At 46.8% G+C, this 25,886-nt stretch overlaps 2 protein-coding genes and 1 long non-coding RNA gene across 4 annotated transcripts; all 3 read right to left on the bottom strand.

Annotated features, from left to right (window-relative positions):
• Positions 1-400: 400 nt before the first annotated feature.
• Positions 401-11,895, bottom strand: LOC135388191 (uncharacterized). 2 transcript variants are annotated; one of them, XR_010421299.1, is made up of 4 exons: positions 11,764-11,895; positions 6,076-6,173; positions 4,840-4,931; positions 401-522 (listed from the first exon to the last, which is right to left on the bottom strand). It is a non-coding gene; the product is annotated as an uncharacterized LOC135388191 (long non-coding RNA). The 2 variants fall into 2 exon arrangements; XR_010421298.1 differs by having other exon boundaries at positions 6,076-6,162.
• A 511-nt stretch (positions 11,896-12,406) lies between these two features.
• Positions 12,407-12,949, bottom strand: LOC135387749 (uncharacterized protein K02A2.6-like). The gene has a single exon (XM_064616847.1). It carries the CDS (start codon positions 12,947-12,949, stop codon positions 12,407-12,409), a length of 543 nt encoding a protein of 180 aa, XP_064472917.1.
• Positions 12,950-15,132: 2,183 nt separating this feature from the next.
• LOC135387748 (uncharacterized) lies at positions 15,133-15,897 on the bottom strand. The gene is made up of 2 exons (XM_064616845.1): positions 15,730-15,897; positions 15,133-15,684 (listed from the first exon to the last, which is right to left on the bottom strand). The coding sequence occupies exons 1-2, from the start codon at positions 15,895-15,897 to the stop codon at positions 15,133-15,135; spliced, it is 720 nt and encodes a 239-aa protein (XP_064472915.1).
• Positions 15,898-25,886: the final 9,989 nt, after the last annotated feature.

Here is a 25,886-nt window from a genome sequence, read left to right as displayed (position 1 = left end):
CAAGTGTAAGCTTTGGATTCTCGCTGCTCCTAATTCGTAACGAATTCTCATCAAGGGATTGCTTCCCACTCTGCGTTACGCCCCTCTCGCACGACTGTGGTTGCTCCCCGTGGAGTACGCAATCCATTTCTTTGTTATCCAGATCTACCAGCCTTCACAGCAACTCAATCCCGCTCAGAGAGTGGGCTAATCAAAAAGACGGCTACTACACGAGCAGCGTTTGAGTACGTCACTACCACGGATCGTCTCGCTCTAGGTGGTGTTCTTCAACACAGTCTAGTGACACGGTTGGTGTGGTTGGGACAACGATGTCCGCTGGCGATGCATTAGTGCTTCTCGGTGCAGGTAGCAAGAGCACAGGCGTGAGCTACGTGTAGACAGAAAAGAAGACAAAGCTGGATACCTGTTCCTAAAATTACGTTATTGTATTATTATTTACCGATTTTTTAATAAGAAAAAAGGCTATGAGGGCAGAATCGATGTCGTTTTTTCACTTGAGCTGTACTGCCAGGCAGACATCCCCTGGAAGAGAGTATGCAAGTACTAGATGACTAATTACCCCAAATTCATCAATTCAATCTTTAATTAGAGGCTTTCCGGCAAACGTGAGATATAGCAGAATATGAGACAATCATCGTCGAAAGCCTAAAATAGCCTCTGAAAAATGTTAGAAAAGCGTTTTGTAATAATAATGAAACGAGCACGTGCGTCCATTTACCGGTAGCGAAAAAAAAAAGTCGCCGCCTACCCGAATTTACAGCGAAAACACTTTTTCCGCTGCCAATTTAAAGCGTAGCGGAATCGCTACTTTTTATCGGTGGGGTGAACCCCACCGGACATGCAAAACCTCGCGAAAAATCGGTCAGCGACACTCTAGCAGCAAACAGGAGCGGGTGCACAGCACATAGCGAGATGTGGATAGAATAGCCGGTCACGTGTTTCTTATTCGATCTCTTCTCGATATCGAGCAGCGGGCCCCTCCAATGAAGAAGTACACCAGTGCCGTGTTCCGTATACTTTTGTCGCAAGCTGTACGTTGTGGCCACGAAACTAAATTTACCAAACCAATTTTGGTACCAAACTAAATTTATTGCACTCGAAATATTTTGCACATCCATATCTCAGATATAGAAGAAAAAAAATGATATGCGGCGCATTCCAATGCGGCTACTTAGCTAAGCATTCATCTCTCTCCTACCTTTTTATTTTTGTTTTCGTAGCGGGGAGTTTTATCCCGCTCGCCGTGCAATAAAAACGCGATAACGCGATTTAAAATTCATGAGAACGTAATGCACTCATTTTCGAAGGTGCTACACTGCGCACCGATCTGGTTACGTATTTCCCGAAAGAAGATGTACCATAGACTAACAATTCTCGAACCGTACCCTACCCATCGTTTGGTGACAAAAGTCGGTTTACGGAGTCTCTATCCAGGAAAACATTTTTCTTCTTAGTACTATTATTGTTCAATTTCGTTTCATTTCTATTTGTTTTTACATTGACTTTGAAGATGTTTCCTATTTTTCTTTATTTTTTCTTTTTTTGTCTCAGAAACGAGTACTAGCCTGTAGAGCGTACTTTGTCCGCTGAACAGCCGTGTACTGCAGCGAAGTGCGCCGACGGCTAGGTGCTTTTATATATATATATATATATATATATATAAAGAGGGGGGGAAAGCCATTAAAAAATAATTAAATGATGCTAGACGTGTTTGAAATTCAAACTTACAGATTAAAATGGCTTCTATGGCTGCACGTAGAGAAACAGATACTCATTGAACGATGCGACAGCACCAGAGGACACGTGTTTCGCCGTGTTTGCGGCTCGTCGGCCCTGGGTAGCTGCGCATCGTTCGGGATTAGCAAACCAGGGGTCACTCAGCGAGCGCTATACACCTGGGAGGGTGACTGAGCACTCCTCAATGCCACAGTGCAAGCCAGTGAATTATAAAGAGGGGGGAAAAGCCATTAAAAAATAATTAAATGATGCTAGACGTGTTTGAAATTCAAACTTACAGATTAAAATGGCTTCTATGGCTGCACGTAGAGAAACAGATACTCATTGAACGATGCGACAGCACCAGAGGACACGTGTTTCGCCGTGTTTGCGGCTCGTCGGCCCTGGGTAGCTGCGCATCGTTCGGGATTGGCAAACCAGGGGTCACTCAGCGAGCGATATACACCTGGGAGGGTGACTGAGCACTCCTCAATGCCACAGTGCAAGCCAGTGAATTATAAAGAGGGGGGAAAAGCCATTAAAAAAATAATTAAATGATGCTAGACGTGTTTGAAATTCAAACTTACAGATTAAAATGACTTCTATGGCTGCACGTAGAGAAACAGGTACTCATTGAACGATGCGACAGCACCAGAGGACACGTGTTTCGCCGTGTTTGCGGCTCGTCGGCCCTTCGTAGCTGCGCATCGTTCGGGATTGGCAAACCAGGGGTCACTCAGCGAGCGATATACACCTGGGAGGGTGACTGAGCACTCCTCAATGCCACAGTGCAAGCCAGTGAATTATAAAGAGGGGGGAAAAGCCATTAAAAAATAATTAAATGATGCTAGACGTGTTTGAAATTCAAACTTACAGATTAAAATGGCTTCTATGGCTGCACGTAGAGAAACAGATACTCATTGAACACGTCTAGCATACGGCTTTTCCCCCCTCTTTATAATTCACTGGCTTGCACTGTGGCATTGAGGAGTGCTCAGTCACCCTCCCAGGTGTATATCGCTCGCTGAGTGACCCCTGGTTTGCCAATCCCGAACGATGCGCAGCTACCCAGGGCCGACGAGCCGCAAACACGGCGAAACACGTGTCCTCTGGTGCTGTCGCATCGTTCCATGAGTATCTGTTTTTCTACGTGCAGCCATAGAAGCCATCTTAATCTGTAAGTTTGAATTTCAAACACATCTAGCGTCATTTTTCTTATTTTTTAATGGCTTTTTCCCCTCTCTTTATAATTCACTGGCTTGCACTGTGGCATTGAGGAGTGCTCAGTCACCGTCCCAGGTGTATATCACTCGCTGAGTGACCCCTGGTTTGCCAATCCCGAACGATGCGCAGCTACCCAGGGCCGACGAGCCGCAAACACGGCGAAACACGTGTCCTCTGGTGCTGTCGCATCGTTCAATGAGTATCTGTTTCTCTACGTGCAGCCATAGAAGCCATTTTAATCTGTAAGTTTGAATTTCAAACACGTCTAGCATCATTTAATTATTTTTTTAATGGCTTTTCCCCCCTCTTTATAATTCACTGGCTTGCACTGTGGCATTGAGGAGTGCTCAGTCACCCTCCCAGGTGTATATCGCTCGCTGAGTGACCCCTGGTTTGACAATTCCGAACGATGCGCAGCTACCCAGGGCCGACGAGCCGCAAACACGGCGAAACACGTGTCCTCTGGTGCTGTCGCATCGTTCAATGAGTATCTGTTTCTCTACGTGCAGCCATAGAAGCCATTTTAATCTGTAAGTTTGAATTTCAAACACGTCTAGCATCATTTAATTATTTTTTTAATGGCTTTTCCCCCCTCTTTATAATTCACTGGCTTGCACTGTGGCATTGAGGAGTGCTCAGTCATCCTCCCAGGTGTATATCGCTCGCTGAGTGACCCCTGGTTTGCCAATCCCGAACGATGCGCAGCTACCCAGGGCCGACGAGCCGCAAACACGGCGAAACACGTGTCCTCTGGTGCTGTCGCATCGTTCAATGAGTATCTGTTTCTCTACGTGCAGCCATAGAAGCCATTTTAATCTGTAAGTTTGAATTTCAAACACGTCTAGCATCATTTAATTATTTTTTAATGGCTTTTCCCCCCTCTTTATAATTCACTGGCTTGCACTGTGGCATTGAGGAGTGCTCAGTCACCCTCCCAGGTGTATATCGCTCGCTGAGTGACCCCTGGTTTGCCAATTCCGAACGATGCGCAGCTACCCAGGGCCGACGAGCCGCAAACACGGCGAAACACGTGTCCTCTGGTGCTGTCGCATCGTTCAATGAGTATCTGTTTCTCTACGTGCAGCCATAGAAGCCATTTTAATCTGTAAGTTTGAATTTCAAACACGTCTAGCATCATTTAATTATTTTTTTAATGGCTTTTCCCCCCTCTTTATAATTCACTGGCTTGCACTGTGGCATTGAGGAGTGCTCAGTCACCCTCCCAGGTGTATATCGCTCGCTGAGTGACCCCTGGTTTGCCAATCCCGAACGATGCGCAGCTACCCAGGGCCGACGAGCCGCAAACACGGCGAAACACGTGTCCTCTGGTGCTGTCGCATCGTTCAATGAGTATCTGTTTCTCTACGTGCAGCCATAGAAGCCATTTTAATCTGTAAGTTTGAATTTCAAACACGTCTAGCATCATTTAATTATTTTTTTAATGGCTTTTCCCCCCTCTTTATAATTCATTGGCTTGCACTGTGGCATTGAGGAGTGCTCAGTCACCCTCCCAGGTGTATATCGCTCGCTGAGTGACCCCTGGTTTGCCAATCCCGAACGATGCGCAGCTACCCAGGGCCGACGAGCCGCAAACACGGCGAAACACGTGTCCTCTGGTGCTGTCGCATCGTTCAATGAGTATCTATATATATATATATATATATATATATATTAAGGTGTTGACTGACGTTTAATAACGTTTTGACTAATCAGAAGTTGTGCTAGTAAATTCCAAGTCTGGTCTGCTTCTTTTTCTTATTTATCAATTTTCCGTACATTTACTCTGTGAATTTCTATTGCAACCACGACGAACCAGACTACTGGAGCCAGGGTAGCTACGCATCACTGCAAGTTGTCCGCGCTCGGGATTTACATTATGGAATTTCGTTCCCAACTCACCCGCATATAATTATGCCATCTCATCCGTGAATTATGCTGCCCTATCACACATTAATATGGAGGCATCAGATATCCGAAGGCTGGAATAAAACCTAGAAGAAGAAGAAGAAAAATTGTCTGCCGCTGAAAACTTTAAAATGCATTCTATTATCATACTAAGTAGTTTTCAGTAGCCTATCTATAACTAAAGATCTCGAAGGGTAGCACCAGATTAAGAAGCATTTCGGTGGCTGCACCGTAGATTTGATCCCTTTAAGCCCCTTTTCACCTTTTTTTTTTTTTTTGCCTTTTTCGGGTGTACATGTCTTGTCCGATGGTGCATACTTTCATGGTAGAAGTTTCACAAAATACGGTAGTGTGTATTCTAAAAGGAACTGAAACACCTTTTCAAACGGCGTATTCTACGGACAACACCACTTCACGATGCATAGGCGCCGACAGATTGATGATTGGTTGGGGTGATTTTTTGGGGTATGAACCCCACCGGAACTTTACAAGGGGGAAGAGGGGGCAGGTGTCCTCCGAGAAGTCTACTCAGCTGGCAAGCTGGCACACCACATGAACTTTTAGAGGGATATACACGGAACTGCGTGCTTCATGCGGGTGAACATGCAAATCCTCTCAGAATTTGCCTTATACCAAGGGTTCCAGGTTTTCGGGGTTTATTTTGGTTCCATTTATTCAGTTTTTCGTATTGAAAGAGGTACTACGTAAAAACAGCACAGAGACGGGACACGCAGAACGCACTGTCGCGATTGCGGATGCCGACCTCGTTTGGAATACATACATGTGCTCAAGGGCTACTCCGACAGGCTCGTCGCCACGGAGATCTACCAAGAGGCACCAATTCACAGTACAGGTGAAAGATGTGTCAGCAAGCCGTCAGTCGACCTATTGTACAAAGAGGTTAGCTATCTTCAAGATTGTTCTTGATTGTCCATCTTTCCCGTTCTTCTCTCCTTTTCTGTTTTTGCCTCCTTTGGGAAGTAATAAAGCTTCAGTTGCTAGCAGTGTTCTGTGTGTCCACATATTTCTTCTTCGTGTCCCGTCTCTGCGCTGTTTTTACGTAGTTATGTACCAACTTGCCCAAATCTACACCTTAACCCAGTTGAAAGAGGTGTTTTTCAGAATTTATTATGTTCTGGGAATTCGGTGTTTTTCATCGTTTATTTTTTACATCTGAAAGAATATACTAAATTCGGTGAAAAAGCGTTGGCACTGGAGGAACATACTCACAAGAAGAATGATAAGAGTGATAAGAAGAACGGGCCGGAGCTTGCAGATAACGGCATCGGTATCGCGGCCGCATGATGACGTGGACATCTGAAAATGAACTATAGCACTGTAGGTATCTGGGCTAGATGACAGCGTGACGGCCTATAGACATGGCGCAGCAAATAAGACTAGGGACGGAACACGACACCAGTCGTGTTCTGTCCTCCGCTGTGTTTGTTCCTAGTCTTGTTTGCTGCTCCATGTTTACGCCTACATCTCGAACGGCGTCTATTCCTTGACATGCTCACTAGGCAACTCTCGATGGCGTGACATGTTATAATCTGCGTTGCAGCAACTAGCAACGATTATTTTCAAGAAGACAACAACAACAATAAATGAAAGAGAACTGACGATGACATGGAATGACAAGACAATTCAAGAAAACATTTGGTAAATCATCTGTGTTCCCTCGTTCGCGTTTAGGAGCAAGAGAAGTATAATTCACAGACACACACACACACAAAAAAAATATATATAGAGAGAGGAAAAATCCTAGGTGTTGAACGTTTTCCCGTTGGAAATGGCCGCGTTCTTCCGCACAGTGGACTTGGATCATGAGAGTCACCCTTCCTTGACTCGAGGGCTGGAGGGACTCGGCCGTTCGAGGCAGACTCTCCACAAGAGGTAACAAGCCCTTCAGTCAGTCGTCAGGACGTGGCTTTTCTTGCCCAGTTACGGGTTACGGGAAACCCCCGGCTACGGGAAACCCCGAAATCGGTGTTTTTCCGAATCCATCCGAATTGCTTACTTGAATACCGGCGTATGTTCTTGTCGTTTTTCTTTTTTCGGATAAATCCGAAAACCCAGCATCCTACTTATAACACGGAATTCGAGACGCCCGATATCTGTGCATGAAAGGGGGGCGGAGTACTCCGCAGCTCGAGCTCGGAGTGCGGAATGGGAGAGGGGGGGGGGCGCCCCTTCTCCACCTTTTCGACGCGCTTGATTGCGTGCACCGAGCGTAGGCGCTTCCCACGGGGAGATTGCGCACCCTCCTCCCCGCTACGACAGATTGAAGGCTACGTCAAGGGGGTAATTTCATTTATAACATTGTTTCAGATTGGTGTTTCGTAAAGCACATTTTTCGACACTTTTGTTGCACCTTTGTGTTGACCCTGCGGAATACATATAGGAGTTTATTAGAGTTGTGTGAATATCAGAAATTTCCAAATTTCTAAAATTGGTTGGAGAAAGTTGGCGCGTGTGAACGCAGCAGTAGTGGGGATGAGGGGGGTGCTGGGAAAATCCCTGCCCCGAACTGCAATTACTACTCGCTTTAGAGCCCCATACTGTACGTTCTCCTTAAAGGAATGAAAGAAACTAATGGACGTAACAATTGATCTCTTCCCCAAATGGGCTAACATGGCTCTTTCTTTTTAATGTTTGTTTTTGTTTTCCCTTAGAGCGTGTAGGAGAAAGCTCGAGTAAGTTACGTAATTCTCTAGGCGAACTTTATGGTCGTCCAATGTCCTAAGTGCTCTATCGTTTTTTCTTCTTCTTCTACTTTTTTTTTTCTTTTGCTACACGTCCCTGTTTTGTAACCGCCTCAATTCCTTGGAACGCCTCGTAAACGGATTACCTTTCGCCTTTAAACGTGTGGTTTGGTAAATATGAAACGAGTGTCTGATGCATTTTGAATGCTATTCGCACCCTATTTTCAGTATTCGAAATTTTCGTATGTCTTTCGAATAGTACTGAGGCGAGATGTCGTTATCGCCATTCTGCAAGTGGGCTTCGCCTCATTACATTAAAGAGTTGGATAAATCTATTTCACGTTACTGCCACGATACTTCATTTAGCAAGTCTGCTTCACCTCATCACTTTCCAGCGTTAGGTGAAGCCTGCTTTACACTGTTTACAGCATTCTGTCACAAAAACAAAATACAGAAACCGACACTGAAGTTTTTTGTTTAATTTATACAAGCTTTCGCGTGGAGGTCCACGCTTCTTCAGGTACCTGAAGAAGCGTGGACCTCCACGCGAAAGCTTGTATAAATTAAACTTAAACAAAAATCTTCGGCCTTCGTCGCTTTTGCGCCAAAAAAACCCAATCAATCAATCAATCAATCAATCAAAAATCAAAAATATTCGTTGTCGGTTTCTGTATTTTGCTTTTGTGATCTACAGGACTTGACTGGTCTCTTCGTATACGTTTCAGTATTCTGCCACTAAAGTCTATAAATTTTATGAGCTCATGGTCCACACTTTACTCTGAGCATTGCAAGTTCCAGTAAATGTACTTCCAACTTTGAGAGTTATGTTCAGTAACAGATGGAAATATGTGAAGCTTCTAAAGAAACAATGTAAACACAGAAATGGGGAGATGGACACAAAGGAGGCTGCATGGAACATGTTGACTAACTTTCAATGCGGTTCACCCACTAATGCAGTCTACCATGCACAACACGGATGGGCCCTTCTCTCACGATATGTTGGATGGTTGGAAAGGCTCAGATATTTGGAGTAGAGCATTATCTTATGAGCATAACACCGCAAAGTATTTCACCGTGTGTTCTCGAAGTTATTCGGATGGGGCCTTTTCTGATTATTCGAATTCGATTGGGCACCTGAAGGAATGATTCTGATTCGATTCGCAATGTAAGTGAAATATTCGTAAACTATTCGCAATGAAAATTTTGCTATTCGCACAGCTGTTGATGTTTACAAAGATGCCGCTTTTGCACGCCGAAACGCGTAAAAGACTTTCCTCTGTGGAGTATTATTTTGGGAACATTTTGCACTTGCAAACTGCTTCTGTGTAGTCTCTTGGTCAAGTTACTTGCATCTCTCAGGTCATGAACGCGATAAGCGACGCAAGGTCACCGAGCTGGCAATGTTTCTGTACATTCTCGGACAAAAGGGAGTAATTTCAGTCGTCTTGGGGACTAAATCCACGAAAGCTTTTTCGATATTTGGGGATTAGTTGCAGTGCTGTGAAGTAAACTCCAGGGCCACGGGGCTAAGATGTGGAGTAACTGTAACTTACGGGCCTATACAAGCTGTAATTACTCCCGATTCACTCCTTGTTTTGAGCGTACTGAGCCGTTACTGTAAACGGCCATTCATTTTAGTCCGCTAACTGCAATGAAACAGAGTAGACGTTCTTCATTTACGTTTTTTTTCTTCCTTTCTTTCTTTTCTCTCTCTTTTTTTTTTCCTTCTCAAGACAGAAGTGCAGCGCATAGCACACACGCGCAGTGCAACAATTTAGGTTGTAAAGTGGACGTCGACCACAGTTTCTAGTTCTTTGGACAAGGATTCCCAGGATTTGGGGGGGGGGGGGGGTGAGGCCCTTATTTGCTGCTTCTGTGACCGGTATTTTCGGAGCTGGATTTTCACAGGCCATCTTTCTGCACCAACTAACGTCTCATGACCAACTTCAGGGCGGTGCCCTCGCCGCGTTTACACGTATTAACACGGTATCTCTACCCACGAACAGCCTCACGGCACTCATAGTGTACGGGTTAAAATCCAACTGCTAGAGCCATTTGCTTTTTTCTTTTTTTCAACTGCCATTATTCAAACCTAAGTCAGTTTATTTCGCCAGAAGGATCACCAGTCTCTCCAAAAGAAAAGAAAAAAAAATGCCTATCGATATATTTATGTGGCGTTAGTAAAACAAAAAAAAATCTTAAAAAATAAAAAAGACAAATATTTCTCAGGTACCCCTGTAGGATTTGAACCCATGGCAGGTAGTACAGCACGAACGAAATCGTATCACGCCCGCGGAGGTCACGTGGCAATGGTCCCCGCATTGATTGGCTAGAACATCACCAACTCTCCCAAGTTTTCGGTCGCCCACCGATTCGGAGCAGCTCAAGTTGGTCGTGATTGCTATAGTGTCGGCCGACTCGGACCAACTCCAAAGTTGGTCGTAGTTGTTGGAGAAAGTTGGCGCGTGTGAACGCAGTATTAGGGGGGTACTGGGAAAATCCCTGCCCTGGACTGCAATTACTACCCACTTTAGACCCCGCATTGTACGTTCTCTTTAAAGGAATGAAAGAAACTGATGGACGTAGCAATTCATCTCTTCCCCAAATGGACTAACCTGGTGCTTTCTTTCGTTTGTTTGTTTGTTTGTTTTTTCCTTAGAGCGTGTAGGAGAAAGCTTGAGTAAGTTACGTAATTCTCTACTCGAACTTCATGGTCGTCCAACCTTCTAAGTGCTCTATCGTTTCGTTTTTTTTTTTTTTTTTCGTTTTTGCTACACTTCCCTGTTTTATAACTGCCTCAATTCACTGGAACGGCCCGTAAAGAGATTACCTTTCGCCTTTAAACGTGTGGTAGGTACAAAATGCCGAGTTTTTCACTTCGCTTTCCCATACCCGTATTCCTCTACTTCATTTGTTTAAATATTGTTATTATTGTAGCTTCCACAGAAGCAACGAAGCGGGAACAACGCGCTAGAGCGGACTTCCGCGGGAACAGCAATCGATGGAAGGAGGACGTTGGCCTTCTCCATTATGAATACTACACCCGCTACAAGGAAGCATTTTGCTGCATTATTCAGGACCGGACATTTCGTTCTCCTTTATTAAACGCTGGCCGCTTGAAAAATAATAAAATAAATAATTAACGGTAGCAAAGAGGATGAGAGCCCCCTCCGTGGGCTTCACTCCTTTGCACAGTTGCTCCTAGCAACAAGTCGGAGCAAGAAGTTCGTGTTCCCACAAGAGGTGGGCGCGGACCATATTTTACCCGTTGCCGTCAGGTCACGTAGAGGGGACGGAAAATACGTTTGCAAAACTTGAACGCATAACATGCTCGTGAATGATATTTCGGAGGAATGGCGCTGAGCATGTTCGCATTTCTTTTTCTGTCTCCTTTTTTTTTTTTCGTATACTTCTTTTTGAACACGTTCGTTGAAATGGCCTTCAGAATACCTTCTGCGGCCATAAATGTTCAGAGACGGTGGGTTGTCTCGAAAATTCTGGGAAATCAATTTCTTTGGCTCGAAAGTGTTAAGATACGTATGCCGATATTGAGCCGTGACGTGCGCAACTTCCATATAAAAATAATAATAATAATAATAACCTTAGCGCTGTGAAGGTAATATTAGGTTGAATAGCAGTGTGACTGTGACAGTGCGACAGGATATAGCACTGTCACTGATGCCCTTTTTTTAACGTAACCAAGTGTCACTTGAAAGTCAGAAAATGGCACTTGTTCGACTATCTTTCAAAATATTTGCGGCGAATAGACCGAATAGACGAGAATTTTTTTTAAGTTAAATACGAAGCTAATGTACCTCCATAGCAGTCTTGAGAAAAGTTACTTTCAGAAGTAACTAAGTTACAGTTACAGTTACCTTGTGAAAATTGTAACTACGTACAGTTACAGCTACTAGTTACAGTTACAAGTTACAGTTACTTTCGAAATTTTCCAAGCAAAGAATGAGATCAACAGGCTTTATTGCATACATTGAAGTTATGCTATTTATATATATTACATTTGAGCAGCAGCTGGTGTTCGAAGTTTACATTTTGCGGCACGCTATCACCGCTGACCTTCTCTCCAACGAGCTTTCGTCTATCCAGTGTGCGGTGGCACGGATGAAGCTCCCGTTAAAATTGAAAGCATGCTTCCTCTGAAAAACCGTTTGGTAACCTCCTAATGCCGGAAAAATGCTCACAATACAAGGTAACTTACTTCCAGGTGCTTCTTCAAGTTGCTGTAGATGTCTTGCTGCATGAATAAGTTTTCTCGCACGTTTTAATGTCCATTTGGGTTCGTTACAACACTCATGCTATGACAAAGAACGTCTCCGTTCGAGACGCTCGAACCGACTGACTCAAGTCGCCGGTAAGTGCCGGCGCAAAGTCCAGTCAGAGTTCAAAGAAAGGAAACGACGATCCTCACGTTTCTTCCGTCTCATATTGCCTTGCTTGGACGGGCAACCCAGACCAATACACAACAATCCCTTCCCACCTTAGCGAGGAATCGGGCATCCGTAAAAGAATGTTGGATGCCGCTCTCTGCTTGATCGGCGTAGCGGTGGTGGTGCGTCTTCAATTGTAGTTGTCGACGCTCCCAGAGAACCCGCATGTGAAGAGGGCAGCGGTAGAAAGTCGTCTGCAGAATCTGTTTGATGAGGTACAACTCCGCTCGTTTGACGGCGGCGTATCTGATTCACGTGTACGTGGTGTTCTAATCCATCGATGCGTCGCACTCTGTAGATACAGCTGCCCTCTGTTGCCGTAATCGTCGCGGAACACCATTTGTCTGCCCCTCTGTAACTTCGTACGAACACCGCGTCACCTCTGCTAAACCTTCGCGCCGCCATTAGGCAACTTTAGGTCCGGTTGTCTGTCGTTAGCAGGTCGCAGCAGGTTAAGTCGAACTCGAAGGCGACGCCCGAATATGATCTCCGCTGGTGTCTTTCCGGTTGTGGCACTCGGGGTGGACCGCAAGGAAAATATAGCAGCCTTGACAGTCTACATTCCCAGTCACTCCCTTGCAGTCTTGAAAGACCAGACTTGACGGTCTGTACCATGCGTTCTGCGGAGCCGTTAAAAGCTGGATGGTAGACTGGCGTGAAGACGTGTTGAATCCCATTTAGTTTCATGAATTCTCGCATCTCGGCAGACGCGAAAGTTGTGCCATTGTCTGTGACAATCACTTCCGGAAGTCCGTGAGTAGCGAACATCCGTTGCAAATGTTTGATGAGCTCTGTTGCGGAGAGCGATGACACCTGTGTGACCTCCGGCCAACGTGAGTAAGTGTCCACTCCCACCAGGAAGTTTCGTCCATAGAAAGGTCCTGCATAGTCGAGATGAACTCGTGACCAAGGTCTGGACGGCGGCATCCATGGGTGCGGAGCTTCTCGTGGCGGCATGTTGCGCGTCATCTGGCAACTGCTGCCAGTGTTTTCAATATCACTGTCAATACCTGACACGTAACTCCTTGCTAAAGCCTTCGTTCTCACTATTCCGGCATGCCCTGCGTGAAGCGTACTCATAACGCTTGCCTGCAGTGTCGGTGGTATAACTACTCTGTTCCCCCAGAGGATGCAACCTTTTAGGAGTGACAGCTCGTTCCTCCGAACTTGAAACGGTTGAAATGATTGGTCCTGTATTGCTGACTCAGGCCATCCTGTCTCTGTCCAGTTGAGTACCTTGTCGAGGATGGCGTCCTTTTCTGTATCTATTGCAATCTGTGATAGGTGCGTCCTGTACCGCCTCTAACAGCAGGACTTCAGGCGGATTCGGGTCAGGATTGTCATCCGAACCTGCCTCGAGGGGTGGTCTGCTTATGGCATCAGCGTTCCCCATTTGTGCTCACCTTCGGTATTGCAACATATAGTCATAGGATAATAACATCAGAGTCCAGCGTAGCATTCTTGGTGAGAGGACTGCAGGCGTTTGTCGACCTTGTCCCAGTATGCCCAGCAGCGGCTTGTGATCCGTGTATATTACGAACCTCCTTCCCATAAGGTATTGCCGGAACTTGGTAATGCCAAAAATGATAGCTAGAGCTTCTCTGTCCAGTTGTGCGTAGCTCCTTTCGCTGGTGTGGAGCGTCCTTGAACTGAGAGAAATGGGTGCTTCTTGTCCGTCTGGCCGAACGTGGGAAATTACAGCACCCACGCCATAAGGAGAAGCATCACAAACAAGACTAATCGGCTTAGTTGGATCGTAGTGCGTCAGAATTAGATTTTCGGATAGAGCACTCTTGATCTCCTTGAATGTCACTGCATGCTGGCTGGTCCACTCCCACTTCGCATTTTTGTCGAGAAGTCGGTGCAGTGGTTCGAGTAGCGTGTGCTTGTTCTGTAGGAACCGTTCATAAAAATTCACCAGCCCCAAGAAAGCCTGCAGATCTTTTTGGTTCGTAGGCTCTGGAGCATTGTGAATCGCCGCAACTTTGCTTTTCGAAGGCTGGATCCCTTTAGCATTGATGTGGAAACCGAGGAACTCTGGCTCATTTTTAGCAAACAGCGTCTTGCGGTGGTTTACTCGCAAGCCTGCTTGACCCAGCTTGTCGAGCACTGCTTGAACACGTTGGTCATGTTCGTGTGGTGTCGAACCGGAGATTATGACGTCGTCCAAAAATGCTGCTACGCCGGGAATCCCTTTCAGCATCGTGTCCATCAAGCGTTGAAAAATTCCGGGTGCTGCCGAAACGCCGAAAGGCAGACGCTTTACTCTGAACAAACCTCGAGGCGTATTGAGTGTCAGGATATTTGATGAGTTCTCGTCTAGGGGCAGTTGCAGGTAAGCCTGGTTAAGGTCCAGCTTCGTGAACAGCTTGCCGTTTGATAATATGGCGAAGATTTCTGTGGCTGTAGGCAACGGGTAGGTATCCGGTGAACTCACAGTGTTCACCGTGCGTATGTAATCACCGCAGATCCGAATAGTTCCATCCCGTTTGCATACAGGCACAATCGGTGTTGCCCATTTTGAGTATGCAGCCTGCTCCAAAACTCCGTCCTGTACCATTTTGTCAATCGCTGCATCCACTTTTTCTTTAAGTGCGAACGGTACAGGCCGGCACTTCTTGAAAATGGGAATGGCATCTGGAGTGATGTCAACCGACACCGGAGGTCCTGTGAACTGCCCTAGTCCTTCTTGGAAAACCTCGTGGTTTAGCCACTTTGTCGCAGAGTCCGGAAGCGAGTGAATGTGTTGCATTCCGATTCCCAAGTCGTCAAACCAAGATCTGCCAAGGAGACAAGGTCCTGAACCTTGTACGAGGAGCAGAGGCCTTTTGACCGTTTTGTCGCAGTATTGGACTTACACACTTCGGGAGCCAAGCACTGGGAGCTGGTCATGAGACCACGTACGAAGGACAACATCCTCTGGCGTGAGAGACGGGCTGTATGGCCACAGTCGCTTGTACACAGTTTCGTTTATGATTGATGGGTTGGAACCCGAGTCGACTTCCATTGTTACAGGGTTGTCGTCGAGTTTGGCCTCGACTCGAAAAGGTTCAGTCCGTGAGAAGTGGACTGGCGCTTCCATATGAAACATATCGTAAGCCTCTTCGGTTTTGGATGCGCTGTCTAAGACGTTGAATAGCTCAGAAGTGGACTGCTGGTCGTCCTTCCTGAGTGAATGTTGCTCCTTGAAACATGCTCTCGATATGACCTTTTTTCTGGCAGAAGTTGCATGTGACATTGCGGAACCTGCAAGTCTCCCTGTCATGGTTCTCCCCGCAGCTGATGCACTTTCTTTGAGTCATTCCACTTTGCCTGGACTTGAATGTGGCTTCTTGGCGGGTGTTCTTGCCGCCCGCATAAAGAACGTTTTCGTCAGATGCCCGTAGCTCTGAAATGTTACGTGATGCTGCTTCTGCTGCCAATGCAAGGTCCATCGCTGACTTGAGCGTCAGTTGAGGCTCGGCAAATAGTCGTTTCTGTGCCGTTTGATCCTGGATTCCCCAAACCAGTCGGTCTCTGAGCATATTATCCAGATCCTGGAAGTTGCAAAACTCGCTGAGACGCCGTATTTCAGCGATGTAGTCCATGATATTCTCTCCAGCTTTTTGATCCCGTTTATGAAAATGGTACCTGCGAAGGATCTCCGAGGGCTTGGGGACAAAGTGATCTGTCATGCGCTGTGCAATGTCGCTCTAGGTACATTCCGAAGGCTTTTTCGGGAGCGTCAGTGAACGTACTAGGGAGTACGTCGATGCGCCGCACAGGCTGAGAAACACTGACCTCTGTTTTGCTGCTTCGGTGATGCCGTTGGCTTCCAGAAATTGCTCGAAACGTTCGACGTAGCATGACCACGAGTCTTGGTTGCTGATGTCGAATGGCTCAATTTGTCCAAAGAGCGTTGCCATTGATGTGCTCGTGAAGGAATCGAAGTAAGACAACACCTCGTCACCACTTTTAATGTCCAGTTGGGTTCGTTACATTTTTTTTACAGGCCCTTAACGTGCCTATTACTTCTGCCGTACCTCGTGCGAGAGTACTTTTTTTGTTTGTTGTTGTTTGTTTCTTAAACCCAACCTAGCAAGTCGTAGATATCGCAGTGTGTTATTAATATATTTTTGTTAATGTGCTTGCAACATTGCGGTAAAAGGTACCAGTGACAACACGTTTATAAAACATTCATCACGGGCAAGTGTCCATGACCTGTCCGCCTATCCTACCCAAAGTTACGTACTCATACGAGGCCGAGGATACCAGTAATTTGGAGCTTTGGAGGCGTAGGACAATCTACTGAGGTATCGTCGTGAGAGATGGATGTTAACTGCGGTGCGGTGAATGTTCTGATGTTCCACCTCGCGTTAAAATATCGTCTCCGCAAACAAATTCACGCAGACGCTGGCACAGCTTTTCGTGAAGGTTGCAAAGGAGGCACGAACAACCTCTCGTCATCGAAGGGCAAGCGAGTCACTCGGAAGCAGACTGGAGCATCACTATACGATGCAGAATTTAAGTCCCCTCAATCTAACGTGCGTGCCTAAAATACTGGTTTTGCAAGTTCATTTGTTATCGGTGCGACGATGGTAAAACTTGAATGTGTAGGTGAGCACCTTAGATGGCAAGCTCTCGTGCATTGGGAAAGTGTGAGCTACCATCAACTTGCTTTCCTCATTTTATGTATATGACGCGTTTTGATGATGATGATGATGATGATAGGAGAAAAGAAATGGAGATGTGAGCCCGCTCACTGCGGGACAAGCTACTCCAGGTCTAGTAAAGAAAAAAGAAAAAGAAAAAAAAAACATCCAAAAAGACGAGAGCTCTGCTATGCTGGAGTACCGAAGTTGTGCGCGAAAAACAGGGTTCATAATAGTAGCACATAGAACCATGAAGGCTCTCATGTTGCTCAGAGTGACCATTCTGCTCGCGTGGCATAGCGGATAGGGTGATCACCTTGGAAGCGGACACTGGGAGGTGACACGGGTTCGAATCTCTGCGCCTGCTGTGCATTCCGAGGTTTTCCCTGGGTTTTCCGAGAGACTTCCCAGAAGAACGCCGGCACAGTTCCTCATGAAGTCGGCCCAGGACACACACTCCCCCCCCCCCGACTCCTTCCTTCTGTCCTCTCACCATCTCGGTCCACGACTCTCATAGCAGCAGTCGCCTTGTGGCACGATGTATGAGCGAAAGAAACCGCAACGTACGCTTTCTTTTTCCATTATGTAAAAGCCTGCAGGCACAAACCTGGCACCCAATCAGGCTTCATTCCTTTGTCCGCTACCGCTGTTGTCAGCTTTCTTTTTCCTTCTGAAGAAGACGGCCAATGCGGAGAGGCCTCTAATTGGTCTCCTCAAATGATGTCCCGCGATGATTGGACGCATCGTTTTCGGGCGACCAATGAGAGCGCGCTCTGCATTGTTGATCTTCTTAGGAAGAGAGGGAGAGGGTGGCGTACATTGCGTTTTTCTTTTTCTACTGATCATAAATCGCGAACTGCGCAACGGGTGACTCCCGTTCCTTTTGCGTTGTTGTCAACGTAACGGTTATCTTTCATTCCGCGAAGTTCTTTTTCTTTCTTTTTTCTTTTTGCCCCTTAGTGCCTCTTTAAGAGTACAGGGGTTCCGCCGGGGAAAAAAATCGTGGTATCACCAAGAAACAGTACTGCAGAAAGGAATACCAAAAACTACGTTCACATAATCCCCTCCACACTCTAACAAAGTAGCCATTCACTCCGGCCGTAGAAGCCCGTGCGGACCCTTTCTTCCCTCCGGGCTGTTGACCCAGAATTTGCATAAACCTTTAAACACGTCACACCTAACCCTTTAAATACCATGCCAATGAAGAGGACGGTGCCCAGAAGAAGAACAGTCTCTGTTCGAAATATCGGCGGCTTCTGTCCTGAGGCAACTCCCTTCCTACATCTCTACCGGTTCGCTGGATTTCTACCCATCTATATACCAAAAACAAGGTAGTTTATCCAACCCTGCACACCTCCTTTCTGCATGAAATACTGGACAACGTCTCATGTTACTCGTACATTCCACACTCATACATTTTTTTTCTTTTTTTGCAGTTTCGTTATTTCCTTTGCATTTTTGTTTTATGTCAGGCGTTGTCATGACACGGCAATAGAAAAGAAATAACAAATAAAAGTCATCATGAATATTATACTCTGCAATTGACCGGCCTATTCATGCCAAACAAAGCCATCGTATGCCTCGCCATCCCCAGGTGCCGCAATATAGCGATGAAACCGATCGAAGGTTGCTATACGCTGCGCCACCGAGGGGTCGTGTTACGAACATGGAGAAGACAAAGCAGACGACAGCATTGTGTGGGTTTGAATGGGACGGTCAAATGCAATGGAATGTGATTTACAGTGTTTTGTTACAAAAAGAAGGTATGTTTGAATGAAACTGCGAGAGATTATAAGTGCGAAAAGTTCGAGGGCTATTTGTAGTATTCTATTTATGCAAAACAGAACGTCTAGACTTGGGTTTACCACTTTGCTTATGCGTGTCACTGGCAATGTCTTTCTTAGCACTTTAAGCTCATCTTTGATGTAAGTACTAGTCCGAAATAAAGGAGGAATTGACAAAAGGAAAGGCGGAAAGTGAAAGAGAGGAAGTGAGACGAAAAAGTGGAGCGACCTCGTGAGCAGTTACAGCTTCTAGGCCTCTAGATTGCAATTATGCTGTACGTCTTAGTCCTCACACTGAAATTTACTCTCCTGCGCTAAAACCAGTTCATCAGTCATTACCCCTGAAAGGAACTAAGGTTGTGGCAATGCATTTAGTTCACACAAGGACTCAACTTACTCTCTCTTTTTATTTTTGTTCTTTTTTCTGAGGGTATCGCTCACTGTGCTAGACTATCTCCATTCTACTGATTGCGATTTCAGCTATCATTCCGGGTTCTGTGTAAGTCGTTATTTCTCCCTTTATCCATCAATCCAAGATTCGCTATCCAAGCCGATCCAATCCGTTTCGCTTTCGTGGAGATTATGTGTATCTAACAGTGCGTAACAAAACACAGCCACTCGCGTCTGTCTGTGTCGAAACACCTCAGGGATAGGTCGAGATGATTATTTCACGTCTCGCAAATTCCTAGCTGTTCAGAATATCATTATCACAATTACAGAAGTAGCTTGCCGCTGCTGCTCAGGATACCGACGTTACGACATTTTGAGATTCCTCTCAGTGATCTCCTGAGAGACCTCAGATATGTTATCAACAAGGAATGGCAAAGCTTTTGGGACACGCAGACTCTGAACAAATTGCACACTATCAAACCTCGGACAAAACAGTGTGTCCAACACTTCGAAAATCGATTAAATGAAGTTCTATCCAGCCGTCTGAGAGCTGGACACACCTTCTTAACACACGGGTATCTTCTCCGAGGCGAGGAGATACCGCAGTGCGAGCATTGCGGGACAGCCTTGTCCGTTACGCATATACTCATAGTTTGCACCCATCACGAACGCCGTCGTCAACAACACTTCCCACTGTTTTACAAGTATAGGATTCCTCTTCACCCAGCGCTTTTGCTGGGGGACGGGCCTCTCATCAGTTTTAACCATGTGTACAACTTTTTAAGAGACATAGGTTACCTGAACGACCTCTGAACATGGAAATATTTTCACTGCTTTTTACCTTTCCTGTTTTGACTTTAAATGAAATCGATTATTTGTAACTAGCTTTGATTCATACCATTTGTCGTGGCGCTCTATGGCCAAAGTTGCCTTTGCGCCATTAAAATCTTAATCACCATCATCATCATCAACAGAAGTAGCTGCCCAAATTACACTTGTGACAACATCTCTTTGACTGAGTCGCGTATTTTTTCGCCCTTTTGGTACATTACTGCGCACATAGTTTCGTCCATATAAATAGACACGCGTGGTGACAACATATTCTGTGAACTTGTTCTGCGGTTTTCCCAATATATCTAGGGTCTGATTTTTTCGGGTTAAACCCGATTCCGTAAAACTGTTCCCTCCGGAATTAGTTTCGGACGAATTCGGGTTAAACCCGATTTCTCCCCGAATTCCAATCACGTATTACGTTGTGTCATGTATCACATACACGATTAAATAGCAATAACAACTACATTAATGACGATGGGATGAGGTGATTCACCGCAATAATTGCGGTACCATACCTCAGTGCATGTGGGTTAACGTGTGAGTGGGAGACGATTAAAAAGATGAGGCATACACACTCGCACACACACGTGACGCACGCAAATGAGATATCACGCACGCGCCTGCGCAGTAACTGATGGGGATAGTAGTTCATCCGGTCGGCCACTGGAGATGTAGTGCTGTGAAGATCATATCTCCGCCTTCATGGCAAAAGCTCTGAGGTCACAGGAGTTCAAGAAGGCTAGTAGAGATCAAGAACAGATAGAATGAGTGGAAGGATTTACGATACTGCACAGGGCTAGAACAAGGACCCAAGATTGCGGCAAGGCTGAGCGACTTGTTGTTTATACGGGTCAGTTGGGACTGGAGCATTGCTCTCTCCGAACTGTATTGAGGGCAGTCGATGAGGACGTGTGGGATGCTTGCAACTATGCCGCAGTTGGAACACGAGCTGGTTGAAGCATACCCTAGTCTGTGTCTGAACTGCGGGGTGAAAGCTCCATTGATGCGAAGTCGATGCAGAAGGGAGGAGAGACAGCGGGGCAAACGGCCTGGGAGGGAAAACGACAAAGTTGGATCTACGGCGTGCAACAAGAACCTGTCTGGACGATATTGTTGAGCCGCCATTGGTTGTATTGGTTGTATGAAAGCGGCTTCAGCAGCGTCTCGGACAACTTTTCCAAAGGCTTCGGGATTATGGCCTGGTCGTTAACGCGAAGAAGTGTCTTTTCGGCGTGCCTGAGCTCGAGTTTGTTAGTCATCACATCTCCTTGGACGGCATCACCCTCTCGAGCACAAGATCAAGTCAATCAAGGAATTTCCCCAGCCCACAACCATCCGTCAGCTGTGACGCTTCCTTGGACATGTGAACTTCACCGCAGGTTTATTGCCAACTGTGCAGCCATCATTCAGCCCCCCACTGGCCTTCTCCGCGCAAACGCAGAGCCGTCGTCCCGCGTCCAATGGACCGACGGTACTGAACCCGCTTTCACGGCCATCAAGCAGGCACTAGCGGACGCCGCCATGCTCTTCCACCCAAGACATGATGCGCCTACATGCCTCATGACCGACGCCTCCAGTTCCGCCATGGGGGCAGTGCTTCAGCAGTATATCAGCGACACCTGGCGCAAGGTAGCCTTTTTTTTTCTCAACGTTTGAATGATACACAAACCCGCTACAGCGTCTTTGGGCGGGAGCGTTTGGCAATCTACGCTGCGATCCGTCACTTCCGTTACATTCTGGAAGGACGCATGTTGCACGTACTGACGGATCACGAGCCCCTGAAGAAGAAGAAGCCGAACAGCAAGGACGCCTTTCTACTCCCCGATTTACCTTGATTTCCTCAGTAACCTCCAACCTCTATCAACTTCTGGGGTGCACCCATGATAGGCAGCGGGCAGCTGGTCACGTATAAGAAGAATCGACCAAACTGGATCCCGGTTGTGTTCAGATGTCTCATTGAGTCGGACTCGTTCTGGAATGTGACCCGCCCCGATTCGACCCGATCTGCCCAATGAGGGTGACAGGAGTCGCTCCCCGGTCACACGACGCTTAAGTGAAGACCGTTTGCTTGACCCCGGGGACCTCGCAAACGGAACTTCTTGATGACCCTCAAGGTGATGGGGAGTCCTCACTGCGAACGAATGGTGACACTCAGTCCATGGTTGTCCCGACTGACCCTACTCTCAAGCCTACCCATGAGACTAATGCATCGCTGTTTCAGCTGGTCACGTATAAGAAGAATCGACCAAACGGGATCCCGGTTGTGTTCAGATGTCTCATTGAGTCGGACTCGTTCTGGAATGTTAACTTAATAGCTCATGAAGTACTCACCACGACGCAAGAGAAGGTCCACCGCCACAGAATCAAGAAATATGGCACTCTCATCGTCCATGTCTCATCCGAGCACTCCGCACACCGCTTACTGGGCCTTACGGTACTCGCCAGAATCCAAGCGTCTATCCCACAGTCCTACTTACGTTACAACCGGCAGAATCATTGGTGTCCCTCGTCGTTACAGCGAGGCCCAGCTCCTTGACTACTTTTGTTCAAGTGGTGTCACTGAGGTTCAACGAGAACTAGCTTATTCACGGGGGAGTGACGGCTCCGCGAAAGCCATCGTCAAGTCTAGTGTGCTCTTAACCTTTCAACCTGGCTACGCGCTGCCAGCGGAAATTCCTCTCGGGTTCACATACTTCCCCGTGTCAGAATACATTGAGCCGCCTACTCAATGTTGTAACTGTCAGAAGCTTGGTCACATTGCTCGCGATTGTCGCGGTCCCCAAAGATGCAAAGTGTGCGCAGGCCCACATGCTTATAAACAATGCACTTCGCGACGCGAGCCCGCGTGCGCAAACTGTGGTGGTCAGCATAATGCCACCTACCGTGCCTGTACCGTCGCGAGAGCGACAGTGACCGCGCACCGACGGCGAGTACTCAATACTTCTCCATTAAATGTCTGCTCGACTCCTGGCTTTACCTCTGGTACTGCCGATTTCCCGGGCTTGACTGGCAGGCCAGCGCTACCAGCACAAGCTCACCACGGCTCGACGCTGTCTTTTGCCTCTGCTGTGAAGCAACCCGTACCACAAGCTGCACGCCAGCTGCCCAAGGTCACAGCGCCCCCGCTTGCACGCTCAGATCCATGGGCAGATGACAATAAACGCTCGTGCCTCGGTTCATATCTGGCTGGCACAGGCCACAGACCTTTTGTTCTCTTGGACTGTTGTCCTACATATCATCGCCGACAAGAATGCCCTCCTGTCACCACGGGTCAACATGTTCCGTATCAGCGCATGACATTGTCAGGCAGCAGCAGCCACTCTGTCGCCCTCTACATTTCCGCTTAGTCTACAGCGACCTGGGATCCACTGAAAAGTGATGAAGTGGCCTACGTCGCACAGACGCTGAACGTCGCTGAGGATGCCAGTGGCAATTGGAGCTAATGTACCTCGCGCACCCATGCTCTCTATGCACTGCAGGCATAGAGAGCACGAGGGGGGGCTAGGGGGGGCACGAGCCCCCCCCTACCAGCCGCGGACCGACCCACGGAAATCGTGCAAATCGTAGGAGAAAATAATGTATGGGTGGGGGGGTTGACAGTGTCACGATCGCGAAAGTTCTTACAGTTCATGGCGTCTAAGCAGCACTCTTGAATTGTTTTCAAAGTATGAGCTTTTCAAAATCCTTCCAATCTCGTGACACCACCTCATTGGACATGACAGCCTATACATGTAATCCTATTGTGTCCAAATCACTTATTTTCTCTCTGTTTTTTTACCGCATTTTGCGGCGTGCCACGAGTATGTGTGTGTTGTCGCACCCAGGATCAGCGGGGGGGGGGGGTGCGAGTTTTCGTATCGAGCCCCCCGTACCTTGGAGGTCTGGCTACGCCACTGACTGCAGGACTGCCCTGGAGTTCGTGTTTACGACCCACGTTCACGGAGCCTCGCGCAGAGGATACCGCAGGAACGACAAGATGCCGTAACGGTCCGCGGACGTAGAGGAAGTGCAGTGTACAAGTCGATATCCCTGGGACACCTGGACCGATGGAATACCGAAGGCGGCCGATGAACTTACAAGCAGTTTAGAATATTGTCGTTGAGAGTATCGATCGTCGAATCGTTGTTGTCTGAATTAGGGAATATGAAAAGCTCTGTCGCATCACTTCAGGACTCCGTCACTGATCTGTCATCGAAACTTGAGTGTTTGGAGAACCGCTCAAGGCGTAATAATCTGATTGTTTACGGTCTCCAAGAGTCTTGTAACCCGTCATCGACGTCACCCGCTTGCCAGGGCTATCGTCGGTCGCACTAACTCTTGCATACATAGGCTCGTAACCCCCCTGCTTCATTAAATTCCGCGCCGCAAAGCGTTGCGTATCCCAAGCTGCCCCCGTGTATCCTTCGTCAGCCTGATGTTATCGTCGATATATATACTAGAGATGGGACGAATCCAGAAATTTTGCGAATCCGAATCCGAATCCGAATCCAAGGAGGGTTCTGCGAATCCACGAATCTCGAATCTTTCGAATCCTTTCTTTAAAAACAGTTTAAAAAACTAAGAAAAAAGAAACTTCTACTGAAAAGTGTTTTGAAGCAGAATATGATACATTTATTTAATAAAAAGAAAAAGAAACATTATAGTTCAGTTTCGGAAGAAAATACCGATATAGTTCATTTATTTCACCATATTGTTCATCGACTACAAGAAATACATAAATTCTCGAGCCTGAATTATTTCTATAAAGCTAAAGCAACAATCAAAAGCAAAACCGTATTACTTTTAAAATTGTAATGTAACAGTTCCTGCCTGAACTCTTACAGTCTAGAGCAATGCAAACAAAGAAACGATAAAGCACCCGTCGGTCAATGAGGCTCTCGGCGGACTCCGGAGGCGCCAATTTGAAAAAGAACGGGAAAAACGTGGTTGGTGGATTCGAAAGATTCGATTCGCCATTTTGGGCACTAGGATTCGTATTCCCGAATCTCGAATCTCTGCCTAGGATTCGTGGATTCGAGGAATCGCGGATTCGGACGGCACATCCCTAATATATACGGTACAACGACTACGACAGGGGAAAGACGAAGGAGATAACGAACGTCCGATAACAACAGCTAAGGGCACAGCCACTGCTTCCAAGCCCCTAATCGCAAATGAAATGGCCAGTACACCGACGTGACATACAAAAGAGTTTATCATTCCAAGTTTCCAAGTGTAAGAAGAGTGTAGGAGTATACTGTGTACAGGACCCGTCGGTGTAGACGGCAGTGGTGCTCAGCGTATCCGCTTAACATCATGTCCAATGACATCTGGCGAAGGACTTACGGTGGCATTTGCTCTTTGTTAACGTTGAGTTCGTTGAGATCGTGGGCAGTGAGAGAGATCACGGGGGAAACGAAGACACTGATGGCTTTATTACAAACGAGAGAAATTTAGGCTTTGCTTCCGCAATGATTTTGTACATGTTAAGAAAAAATGGTTTGAAAAGGCGGTAACTTCTACAGCTACTACCTAAGTCAACATAGGGTCTGATAAAGGGTGTAAAAGGGTGGTAGAAGCAATTATCATATATCCAAATTGCTACAAAAAGGCGTACGCCCCCTTACTCATCGAATCAGAAGCGGTAACCCTAAATCATCCGTAGGTATAAGGTACAATTGCGGCATATGCGACAATTATTACCTCCTAAAAGGTGTAACTGCTTCAACCTTTTTCTAAGGGTGTAGAGTTGCTCTTCTTGGGCCAATGAAGTTTTGCTGCCAATGGGTGAGGGTGGTGATGAGCTTTCTGGCGTAAATAGTGACATCCTGTGGACTTCAATTGGTATTTCATGAGCTTCGGCTACCATCCGCGTTTCTGCAGGTCTGGGGACGCCAAGACAGATCCTCAGGCTGCGTGCAAGGAAGCACCGAAGCCGCTGAACTTGTTTCTCAGAAATGCCGCGAAGAACAGGAAGGCTATACACAAGTGCCACGAACAAGAGCCTAATGAACAGCCAGTAGTGATTGCTCATCCATACCCCACTTGGCGCCAGCAAAATGACGAAGGACGGACGTCCACTGCTGAACGTTTTTGTCAAGGTGATCAATGTGTTTTTTTCCAGCACAAGTTGCAGTCGAGGACGACACCCAGAAACCTGTGATGTTTCACCTGCTTGATCGTTGAGCCAGCAAGAAAAAGCTGATAGCGGTGCATATGCTTCCTTGTGAAGGCGAGAACTGCAGATTTGTCCCCCGATATATCCATGCCGACTTT

Source organism: Ornithodoros turicata, chromosome 3, assembly GCF_037126465.1.
Source record: "Ornithodoros turicata isolate Travis chromosome 3, ASM3712646v1, whole genome shotgun sequence".
NCBI classification, from domain to species: Eukaryota; Metazoa; Arthropoda; class Arachnida; order Ixodida; family Argasidae; genus Ornithodoros; species Ornithodoros turicata.
The sequence above is the reverse complement of the archived record's forward strand: the minus strand, read 5'-3'. Positions and strand labels throughout refer to the sequence as shown.

Coding starts and splice junctions, on each gene's coding strand:
- LOC135387748 (XM_064616845.1), bottom strand. CDS start 15,897: ATGGCAACGCTCTTTGGACAAATTGAGCCATTCGACATCAGCAACCAA. Junction 15,685..15,729: donor GCGCATCGACGTACTCCCTA/GTACGTTCACTG, acceptor GAATGTACCTAG/AGCGACATTGCACAGCGCAT.
- LOC135387749 (XM_064616847.1), bottom strand. CDS start 12,949: ATGCCGCCACGAGAAGCTCCGCACCCATGGATGCCGCCGTCCAGACCT.